General features: G+C 32.7%; 1 protein-coding gene across 1 annotated transcript in view; it reads left to right on the top strand.

The window, feature by feature from the left end:
- The window catches only part of LOC139490665 (uncharacterized), an 84819-nt gene that overhangs the window by 48315 nt on the left and 24090 nt on the right, over positions 1–12414 (top strand). Inside the window, exons 35-44 of the mRNA XM_071277578.1 lie at positions 372–605; positions 1060–1221; positions 1757–1990; positions 2432–2593; positions 3081–3464; positions 3780–4013; positions 4961–5125; positions 7710–7940; positions 9175–9336; positions 10852–12060. Of these exons, the coding sequence (XP_071133679.1) occupies positions 372–605; positions 1060–1221; positions 1757–1990; positions 2432–2593; positions 3081–3464; positions 3780–4013; positions 4961–5125; positions 7710–7940; positions 9175–9336; positions 10852–12060 (3177 nt within the window). The remainder of the gene's footprint in view (positions 1–371; positions 606–1059; positions 1222–1756; positions 1991–2431; positions 2594–3080; positions 3465–3779; positions 4014–4960; positions 5126–7709; positions 7941–9174; positions 9337–10851; positions 12061–12414) is intronic.

Raw genomic sequence — 12414 nt, 5'->3', positions numbered from 1 at the left:
CTATATGTTAAAATCTGCTTTATTTAAACATTATTATTCCATGTTTAGGAGCAATATCAGTCATGTATAATAATAATGTACAAATATGTGAGATATGATCATGAAACTAAACAGCGTGTTTATATTTGTTAAAGATTAAAATTTGCGCCTATAGCGAGTTCATAAAACATATGTTAACGTTCTGCAATTCAATATCTTGATTGTTAAAGAAACAGTATTGTCAACCTGACCGTTTGAGTCTACAGTTCCTTGTAAAAATTGATATGGACAGCATTATCCGTTTGAGAGTTGCTAAATGGTGTAACGACAGAATAATACCTTTTGCTTTTTGTGTGGTGGTTTTTCCATACATTATTGTTGTGTTTTTGTAGAACAAATGAATAGTTCTGGAACAACGCCACCAACAATGAATCATCCATGTTATAGTACTTCTGTCATAGAAGGTACCTACGACAGAACCTTTAATTATATATTACAACCTGGAGAAGTTGAGGATTGTGACAACATAACAGAAGGATGGTATACATTTGCAAGTGGACAGAGCGTACCCACTACGTCACCAGTACCAGGCCAATGTGGGTCAAGGTCTCCTATATGGTTTAGTGGTAATAATATTTTACTAAGGCTTTTCTACCTCAGGAATAGATTATCTTAGCTGTTTTGGCAAAACTTTTAGGAATATTTGGTCCTGAATGCTCTGCAACTTCGTATTCTATTTGGCCTTTTTAACATTTTTTTATTCGAGCGTCACTGACGCGTCTTTTGTAGACGAAACGCGCGTCTGGCGAAAATATAAAATTTTAATCCTGGTTTCTATGATGAGTTTATTTACATGTATGTGGCATTTTAACACTGTAACAAATGATGTGTGACTTTTATTCCTACAATTAATTGACTTCGATGATTTCTTTAAACACAGTTATTTTACTGTATTTGAAGCACCACCAATTTGCATCGAAACAAGTTTAATTCGAAAACAGAAGAAATAGTGAATTTACTTTCAAACTTGATGTTATTTGAAATAAAACGGTGTAACTGTTCTTTTATCTGTTTTTTAAGGAACATATCCTACTTCATTTGAAGAAACGACAACAATGAAAGCATGTATGGTCAGTAATTTCAGTAACTGTGAAGATAGTTGGAATGTTACAGTTATGCACTGTTATGGATATAATGTTGCTTATATGAAGGAAGTTAATGATTGTGGAAGAGTCTGTATGGGTATGTAGCATACTTTCTGTAAAATATGTTTTTAACAATAAGACAAAATTGCTGATGACACTATCTCAAAATGAGCATAAAATGTTTACATTTATAAAATGTATCATAACAGTGTTTGTACTGAATAACAACAATTTATTTTCTTAAACAAAACGAGTTCAAACCTATATGTTTAAATCTGCTTTATTTGAACATAATTATTCCATGTTTAGGAGCAATATCAGTCATATATATTAATAATGTACCAATATGTGAGATATGATCATGAAACTAAACAGCGTGTTTATATTTGTTAAAGATTAAAATTTGCGCCTATAGCGAGTTCATAAAACATATGTTAACGTTCTGCAATTCAATATCTTGATTGTTAAAGAAACAGTCTTGTCAACCTGACCGTTTGAGTCTACGGTTCCTTGTAAAAATTGATATGGACAGCATTATCCGTTTGAGAGTTGCTAAATGGTGTAACGACAGAATAATACCTTTTGCTTTTTGTGAAGTTGTTTTTCCATACATTATTGTTGTGTTTTTGTAGAACAAATGAATAGTTCTGGAACAACGCCACCAACAATGAATCATCCATGTTATAGTACTTCTGTCATAGAAGGTACCTACGACAGAACCTTTAATTATATATTACAACCTGGAGAAGTTGAGGATTGTGACAATATAACAGAAGGATGGTACACATTTGCAAGTCAACAGAATGTACCCACTACGCCACCAGTACCCGGGCAATGTGGGTCAAGGTCTCCTGTATGGTTTAGTGGTAATATTATTTACATGTCTTGTTCCATTAATAAATATGTACGTGGTATTCTTTTTGACCACTATGACAACTGATGAATTGATTTTATTCCTATAATTATTTGACTTAAAAGTTTTCATCAAACATATGGCGTTCATTATCACTGGACTAGTATATATTTGTTTAGGGGCCAGCTGAAGGACGCCTCCGGGTGCGGGAATTTCTCGCTACATTGAAGACCTGTTGGTGACCCTCTGCTGTTGTTTTTTATTTGGTCGTGTTGTTGTCTCTTTGACACATTCCCCATTTCCATTCTCAATTTTATTGTTCACTGGATTTGACTGAATAGCTATTTTATACTCATGTAATGGATTTATTTGAAAAAATGAGACATTTTGATAATACTGTAAATATTTTGTTATTTTGAACTAATGATACCTGTTAACTTATCTGTTTTATCAGGAACATATCCTACATCATTTGAAGAAACAACAACAATAAAAGCATGTATGGTCAGTAATTTCACAAACTGTGAAGATAGTTGGAATGTTACAGTTATGCATTGTTATGGATATAATGTTGCTTACATGAAGGAACTAAATGATTGTGGAAGAGTCTGTATGGGTAGGTATCAAACTTACTATAAAACGTTGATTGAACAAAACGAGTTTTAACAATAAGACAAACGTGTATATGGAATCATTAAAACATAAACCAAATTGTTCACATTTGTAGAATATATTATATTAGATATTGCTCTGAAGTTCCATAACTTCACTAGACGAATTCTGACATGTTTATGTAAAATCTGCTTTTATTTGAATGTCTTTTTTCCTGACTTAGACACGATATCAGTTATGTATGATAGTCATGTACTTCTATGCAGTATAAAGCCAGGTCCATGATACGTCACAGAATTATTAGATTTATTGAAGATTTAAAGTTGTACCTATCGCGAGTTTGAAAAAAAATAATTCAAATACAGAAAAGACAGTTGATTCCAGAATTTTTCGATCATTTTTTGGGATTATGTTTTCATTGAATGATGTATAAGTAAGTGTTGGTTTAGACTTATAATTCTGGTTTTGACTGAATTCATTTTTTATTTCAGAGAGTAATGAAGCGTTCAATGAGACGACAAATGAACACAGTTCAACTGTTCATCCCTCTCAATCATTTATACATAACGCATCAGTTTCACAAGAGAATTTAGAAGCCTCTTACACATCACCCTATTCTAGTTTTCAACCCCACGCTACCACAGTTATGTCGGATACATTCTCTGGAGAACCAGCACCTTATTCTGAATACCTGCCATCAGAAACGAACCACTTTTATGAAACAGCATCGTATGATAAAACATATTCAGAATATCAATCTTTCGACCAATTATCGAGTACTGTATCTAGTAGGAATATTCAACCAACAACTGTTTCAGACGTATCTCAACCCACAAGCTTTCCATCAACCGAATCAACTACACCATTTAACATGTGTAGGTTTAAAATTATTTCATACATTTAGTAGTTATTTATTCCCATGTTGTACATCAAGATGTTTTAAAAAGAACAACAACAATATAAGTGAATTTTTATTTAACGTGGTTTGTTTTAAACTTACCTTGGCAGCTGATTCGGAGATCCATAATCTTATTATAAATATTTATATGATAAAATACGCATTCATGACATGTTTAAAATATTTATCAATTATTAAAACAAGTATTGTAATAAACATATACAAGCCAGGACAATGTATATATGCAATTAATCCATTTTCAAGTAACGACTATGTACGTTTTACTGTTCAGATCCACAGACAACTCCACCAGGGAATGGAAATTATCATCCTTGTCTCAATCACTCTCTGATCACAAGTTACTCCAACAGAACCATTAATTACACCTTGCAGAATGGTGAACATGATGACTGTGAGTCATCTTACCTGACAGCTGGATGGTACAGGTATGAGATGTTACAAAATATACCAACAAAGGCACCGTTACCAGGACAATGTGGGTCGTCATCTCCAATATGGCTTAACGGTATTTACAAATAACATTTTTTCCTACAAAAATATAAACTAGACGAATTGCCACGATAATAAGACAATATGATAATTTATTTTCGAAGTTAATTTAAAAAGTGATGAAACTGTTTTGATTCATCAATATGACTTTCAAGCATATTTGTTTTTGACAAATATGAATCAACAATGAACGATTTAAGATTTACGAAATATGTAAACGCTTAATCTTTCAGTTGCAGTTAATATACGATAGACTTGAATTGATGACTAGTGTAACAAAGGGTTATTTGATGCAGTTATTAAAAAGAAGTATCGTTTTCTAAAATGAAAGAAAATATACAGAAAAATAAATTTTAAATAACATTATGTAATTTGAATAATAATGATTATGTCAACATTATGAGCGTCAATCACATCTTATTAACTACGATTTTTTTCAACTTCACTACTAGTGAACTCGAATTTATCTTACAGTTAATGAGAAAACAATCCATTCATGTTTTCTCTCGTTTAAATTAATAAAATAGCGTGAGAAATGCAATGTTTTCTAACTAAAGATGAAGATGACTTTATATGAATTAAAAACCATTTTTTGTTTCGTGAATGCCGTGTTTTTGTTCTTCTTTTTCAGCATTCGTAAAAAAGAAAATGCATCAAAAGGAAGAAATACCAATAAATTGCAATTTTGCAAAACTGATTTCTTGATTGTATGTGATATTTAACTTTTCTTAGTAACACGACGGGCGCCACATGTGGAGTAGGATCTGTTAACTCTTCCAGAATACCTGAGATCACCCCTAGATTTTAGAGGGATTTATGTTGCTCAATCTTTAGTTTTCTATGTTATGTTTTAGTACTGTTGTATGTAGGTTTTTGTTTTTTTTTAATACCCATGGTGTTATCAGTTTACTTCCGTATAACGAGTTTGAATGTCACGTTGGTACCTTTGGTTTCTCTTTTTAGGTACGTATTCAACGAACTTTGGCGAGTACAGATCAATGTCGGCATGTCAAGTGGGAAATTCATCAATCTGTGAGAAAAGTTGGAATGTGACTGTGCTTAGCTGTATGACATTTAATGTTGTCTATTTAGAACCCGTCGTCTCTAGCTGTGGAAGATATTGTATGGGTGAGTAACTTTACTCAGTATTATGTGTTCATGTATTACAAATGTCTACATATTATTAAGTAGGAGTTGCATTTGTCATGCTGCATTGAAAAAATAGTTTTAAAGATTCTTTACAATCAATCCCAAAACAACTATTCTGTTTTATTATTTTTTTTAGTTTGCACTCTTTTACAGATCAAATTCGTGCAAACATGGGGACATTGGGATGCTTTTCGTTTTTTTGTACATTCTTTGTTGGTCTTTTTATTCATAATCACATTATTTTTTGTTTCTCCTATTATTGATCTTTACCAAACATAATAATCTAACTAGATTGCAAGCAATGGCGGATTTCACCCTTCCCACATCGCCACTAGATTGCAGCCAGTTTTAAAGTTTTAAAAAACAATGAATGTACATAGATACTGCTGGCTATACATCTTTATGTAATTTTTTAGAACATTTAGTGGATTTACAAATTTTACGCATATTTTTTCTTGTTTGCCTTGTTTCCATGGTAACGGCAGCCATTTTGAAAATAACAACGCCAATTCCCACTTCCACACATGACAGTCAACCTTATGGTGAAGGTTCATTAAGATTAAAGCATTTTGAAATATTTGAAATTTTTGCTCCTGTATCCATGGTAACATCGTAGTTCCAATGATTGTCAAAATCATTCAAAACCTGTATATAATGAACATCTTTATTGTATAAAAATTTGATGATGTTAAGTTAAAGCATACCAAAACCTGATGTTTTGGGAGAAATTTGACCTTTTTGCATTGTTTCCATGGTAACAGCAGTAATTATGGAAATACTAACTCCAAATGCCACATCTTTCAATGTTGCTGATTGTTACGGTAAAATTTCATTAGGTTTGAAGCATTTTAATATTTTTGAAATTTTTGATGTAGTTTCCATGGCAACATAGTAGTTCCAATGATTGCCAAAATCATCCAACACCAATATATAGTGGGCACCTACATTGTCATAAAATATAAAGATTCTAAGTTTAAGCATATCCAAATAGTTGACCAAAACCCAAAACTTGATATTTTCACATTTGTTCCGTTTCCATGGCAACGGCATCCATTTTTCATGTTCTTAAGACTTACTGCAACCCGAAATTTTGTGTTCCTCATTATAGTGAACTATCATTTAAAAAAAGTAAAATCACAAAAATACTGAACTCCGAGGAAAATTCAATCGGAAAGTCCCTAATCAAATGGCAACATCAAATGACAAAACAAATCAAACGATTGGACAACAACTGTCATATTCCTGACTTTGTACAGGCATTTTCAAATTTAGAAAATGGTAGATTGAACCTGGTTTTATAGCGCTAAACCTCTCACTTGTATGACAGTCGCATCAAATTCTGTTATATTTACAACGATGCGTGAAAAAAAACAGACATAACAAATAAAACAGTCATTATATGGGTACAGCAGTCATTACTCTGTTACTATCTCGAAACAAACAATCATTTAGAAAAAAGAACCACACAAAAACATCTATCAAATTAAAAAACACATTCAGTGCTTCGCGTGTCTGACGTCATAATAATGTAAACGTCACATAGGAAGAAATTTTGTCGTTCAATGTTTATTCTAAACAATTATAATTTGACATGGAAAATGGTGGTATACAGGGTTAAAAAAAATCAAAAGTTATGTTAGAAATATTTTCAGGAATAGACCGAGATTCAAAATTTGCCAGAAGTTCTTTAAACATTTTCAAGAATCCAAATATGCTTAATCTCACTACGCGAGTAAATAATTTTGTCGTTTGCCGTTAAAGTATTTTCTAATTTATAATAGAACAATAACATAATGACATGTTCTTTTACAATAATAACGAATATATAGAGGAAAAGCAATATGTCACCCAACATTGTCGATCGGGTGTCATAATTAGTTTATGGCCTAAATGCAAACTGGCTGACCCGTTAAATTGATTGTATGACTTGAGTAAAAATCATACTGCACACTACGTCAATAACCGTAATCGATTACATTAAATGTCATTAACATTTGCAAGTATATTGAAAGGCAAGTTACGGACCTCTGTGTCCAAGTGGTCAAAGTAGTTCTACTACTTTAATCAAAGGCAAGTCAACACTGAGGTTGTATGTTCCAAACCCGCTCGTGCGGGTGCACTCGACTCCAATCTTAATTGACTAGGATTGTCAGTTTTCCTAACGAAGGTCGGGGTTTTTCTCCGGGCACTCCGGCTTCCTTCCAATAAAAACTGGCCGCCACAAATAGCATAAAATAGGCGCTAATAAGTGGCTATAAAACACCAACAATCAATCGATGAAAGACAAGTTAGATGTAAAAAACGATGGGACTGAAAATTATAAATGAAAAAATATCTATAACAAATGAAAAAAAACAAATATTACTTTATATCTGTTTTGTTTTCAATCGGTTGTTGTGATTTCGATTATCGTTTAAATATAAGTTGGCAAAATGTTATTAGCAGTTTGTTGTCTATGGGGGTTTATGCTCATGTCTTTATATTTATCAATAAAATATAATTTCTACACGAATTGTTGTGAATATATCTTAGAATAATTTTCAATAAAACACTACTTTTTCAGAACCTGAATGGACTAATCCATCATGGTACGGGCCTTGTTTCTATGACCATACCATTATAACTGGTGATTATACAAGAACAATAGATTATGTTTTGTCAGAAGGAATGTCTGAAGACTGTGAATCTTCAAACCTTACAGCTGGATGGTACAGATATGATGGATTTCAAAATATACCAAATACACCACCACGCCCAGGACAATGTGGATCATCATCTCCTATTTGGCTAAATGGTATTAAAATTTGTATATGTTTTTATTCAGTAAAGTATGATAATATCTGGAACTTTACCGTAAAGTCATAGGTTATTGAAAACAATGAAAAGGACAAATATCAATCTAAATATGTACATTTGCAACCATAATCAACACGAAATCGAAATGTTTTCAGTAAATTGTTGTAATGCAGACAAACTTAGTAGTTTTATACACCGTATCAATTATTTGAATTTATTTTTTGAATTTTATCAGAAATATTTGTCGGAAGTATAAGTTATATTTGAATAAACTTCTGTTACACTGAGTTGGTCAACGGTTTATTTAAACAATAAATTGCTGTGCAGAAACAATTGGCTGATTTGGGATATGCAAATGAAAATACACACAAGCACTTTTTAAAAAAGGTGATGCTGAAATTCTAAATTCTTCAAATTGTTACATCTAAGAAAATAATGCTTATGTACATGCTTGCAAACAATAGATTGACAACCATGTCTTTTTTGGCGATTATTACTATTACTGAGAGAAATATAATAGGAATTGTTCATGCTATTCAGAAATTATTGCGAAGTTTTTATTATTGCGAAAAATGCGACAGAGTTGTAAATGCAATAACTTTAAACTCGCATTTTGAAATATTCTACGTAAACTAAACAGGACTTTTCTCAATATCGTAAAAATTAAAATCGCATTTAAGTCTAAAATGACAAAATCGCAATGATAAATGAACGCAATAATTTCTGAATCTTCAGTAATACTACCGGAGCCACTAATAGAGCAGATATTAGTCGACCATCTAGAACAAATGTTTACTGTGGGGTTTGTGATGTTTTATCATTTTATGGGGTTTTTTTTAACATTTTAGAAACATGTATTGGTGTTTTTTTGTATACTTTCTGTGGACCGTGATGTTCTTTGTTCTCTGTTCTTCAATTGGTGGATTTTTATAAACTTTTTTTTGTAGCAACTTTTGGATAGTCTTTACATTAAAAAAAACCAACACACATCCATTATTCATGCAAAATGAGAGACAACTGTATTTTTATGAAAATCATTTTGGAAGAATTTAACAAGCAAAAACAAAAGAGCTAGACTTGTTTCCTCGACATGGTAAGTGTCTCCACTCAATGCTGATCAGGAGTCCATCAAAAAGGAGTATACAGAAAATAACACTACTATTCATAAAGCAGAATATAGATTACAATAACAATAAAATAATGACAACCTTTGACAACACTTGTTTTTTAAGGTTCAAGTCCAAGTTTACCAGGCGAAAGCACAACGATGACAGCATGTGCTGTAAGTGAATCTTCAACTTGTCAGGAAAGTTGGCCTGTCACAATGTTGAATTGCTATAACTACAATGTTGCATATCTAGAACCAAATGGAAATTGTTCAAGATACTGTATGGGTGAGTATACACTTATGTTTAAGTTGATCAATAAATTTAATGTTGTTTTTAACTCAATTATATAACTGAAAAAAAATCTTGTTTTAAGGCGGATATCAACAGCTAATAATCCAAAAAAGAAGAAATTAAAACTACATTTATTGAAACCAATTCCATAAGACTGTCATTCATGGCTTACACTGAATTATTTATATAATTTATCATTATTGCCAATTAGTTAGACATTATTAACAATTTTTATGGAATACTAGAATATTCGAGGAATTGGAAAATTGTGAAAATTGCGTCTGCAAATTTGATGACGTCTCTCTGTGGATACTCGTGAATTCCGACTAGATTAATTTTATGCGTCCAAAGCGCTTTACCCACATTATGAACGTTCATAGCAGAATATTTGATAGCCAATAATGTATAAGGGTCGAAAACTGTGAAGAGCAATACACCGAAAAGGTTCTTAAAATAGCCAATTCATCTAAGGCAAATATGAATATTTGTTGTTTCCAACCTGCTGCATCAGTAAGACCAAGACTGGTTTGAATGTGATTTTATTGTGTGATCACATCATAAGCTCTCTACATCGAACGAAGAATATATCATCCTCTTGAATATACATGAGTTGATGCCACAAACTAAACACAGTCATTTATAAAACAAAACTTAATAATTTACAAATGTGTGTTAAGATCAGATTGAAAAAAAAAAATTTTAACGTTGTGAGCCTCTTTTTTGGACTTCTCATTTTTCAATTTTGCTTGGCGTTCAGGGTTTTTGTAATACTTTTTTATTCGTACACTTTTTTATGGAATGTAATTTTCCTTGAACTACAGTCGAAAAATTAGATTGGCAACGTATATAGCAAGCCTGAAGTGTTGTAACTCATTCAGACAGACAATTGTTGCTGCTCAATTTAAATATCATTGTATGCCTCCATCTCAAGATGTTGGAGAGTATATTTAGTTTTCCCCGCGTTTATTTTACAATTCTGCAAATTGTATGTACATTTAATTCATGTGTGCTTGTGAAAGTTGTTTTTTCTGTAGATTTTTCACAAATGACAAGCTGTTGAACTTTGTGTTAACCCAATTAAGGTGTAATAACGCATTTTTTCTGCTTGTCTTACAAGTATCAAGGAATAACCATGTGTTTGCCCTCAGTGTGTACAAAGACTTGATATATTTAAAGGGGTGCATATCAACAGAGGTTTATTCAAAAACATTACAAATGATATATGTTGAATTGTTGGTTAAAATTGACCATGCAAAAGCATGGTTTGTCTTAAATCTCCTGCGTATGACACTAAGCCAATTCATGTGTGTAATGTTTAACTACTATCCTTCATGTATAGAAATAAATGTTCTAAGGACTTATATCACATTTAACACATATTTCAGGTTGGCACGTTGACAATTCTTTAATGTTTCATTTAAAACAATTTAAGAAAGTATTGAATGTTTAACAATGCTAAATTTTATTTTATTATTTTTATTTTGACTGATTCAAAGATGTTTTTTTCAGTGAGCAACGATTCCTACAATCAGTCGATAAATCAATCAAGTTCCACGATTCACTTTTCTCAATCACAATCGTATGAACCAACAGTTTCACTAGAGAATTTAAACGACTCGTACACATTACCTCATTCTGGATATCAACCACACGCCACATCAGCTATGTCTGACACATGGTCCAAAGATACAATGAATTCAGCACCAAGTTCTGGATATCAACCGCATGCCACACCAGTCATGTCTGATAAATGGTCCCAAGATGCAATTTATTCAACACCCAATTCTGGATATCCACCATACGCCACACCAGTAATGTCTGACAAATGGTCACATGATACGATATATTCAGCATCAAGTTCTGGATATCAACCAAACCCCACACCAGTCATGTCTGAAAAATGGTCCCAAAATACAATGTATTCAGCACCAAGTTCTGGATATCAACCACATGCTACACCAGTCATGTCTGCCAAATGGTCCCAAGATACAATGAATTCAGCACCAAGTTCTGGATATCAACCACACGCCACACCAGTCATGTCTGACAAATTGTCTCAAGAAACAATGTTTTCAGCACCCAATTCTGGATATCAACCGCACGCCACACCAGTCATGTCTAATAAATGGTCCCAAGATACAATGCATTCATCACCAAATTCTGAATATCCACCACACGCCACACCAGTAATGTCTGACACATGGTCCCAAGATACAATGTTAACAGCACCAAATTCAGGATATCAACCGCACGCCACACCAGTCATGTCTGACACATGGTCCCAAGATACAATGTTTTCAGCACCAAATTCTGGATATCAACCACACGCCACACCTGTTACATCTGATAAATCGTCCCAAGATACAATGTATTCAGCACCAAATTCTGGATATCAACCACACGCCACACAAGCTATGTCCGACACATCGACTCAAGATACAATGTATTCAGCACAAAATTCTGGATATCAACCACACGCCACACCAGTCATATCTGACAAATGGTCCCAAGATACAATGTATTCAGCAACAAACTCTGGATATCCACAATCAAACACAAACTATTTGTATGAACCAGCATCTTCCGAGGAAACATATTCAGAACATCATTCTTTTTACCAATTATCGAGCACTGAATCTTGGAATATTAATCCAACTTCTGTTCAAGAAGAAACAATGTCTACCAGCTATCTTTCAACTGATTCAACCACACCGTTAGGTATGTTTAATTTTTTCAAACATTTCCATGTATCTTTATTCCATGTCATATAATGCTATGCGTTTCGGTTTCATATGGCAAGATGATTTTTAAGTCAGATTGATATTTTGTATTTTTGGGGGAAAACAAGTATTTTATACATCTGTTTAAAATATAACATGTATTTACTTTACACAAAATAAAGTCTTTTATATCTCAAAAGTATAATTGGTTGACTGGTCAACGTACTTTGGTTCAAACGACTATTAACACTGAGTTTGTAAGTTCGAACTCTGTTCGTGGCAAGATACGTATGACACCTATCATAATAGACTGTAGTTAAAACTGTGCTTGCCAAAGGATGGTGGTTCTTTC

Source organism: Mytilus edulis, chromosome 10 (genome assembly GCF_963676685.1).
Source record: "Mytilus edulis chromosome 10, xbMytEdul2.2, whole genome shotgun sequence".
NCBI lineage: Eukaryota > Metazoa > Mollusca > Bivalvia > Mytilida > Mytilidae > Mytilus > Mytilus edulis.
Note: the sequence above shows the minus strand (reverse complement) of the source record. Positions and strands in the feature narration are given on the sequence as shown.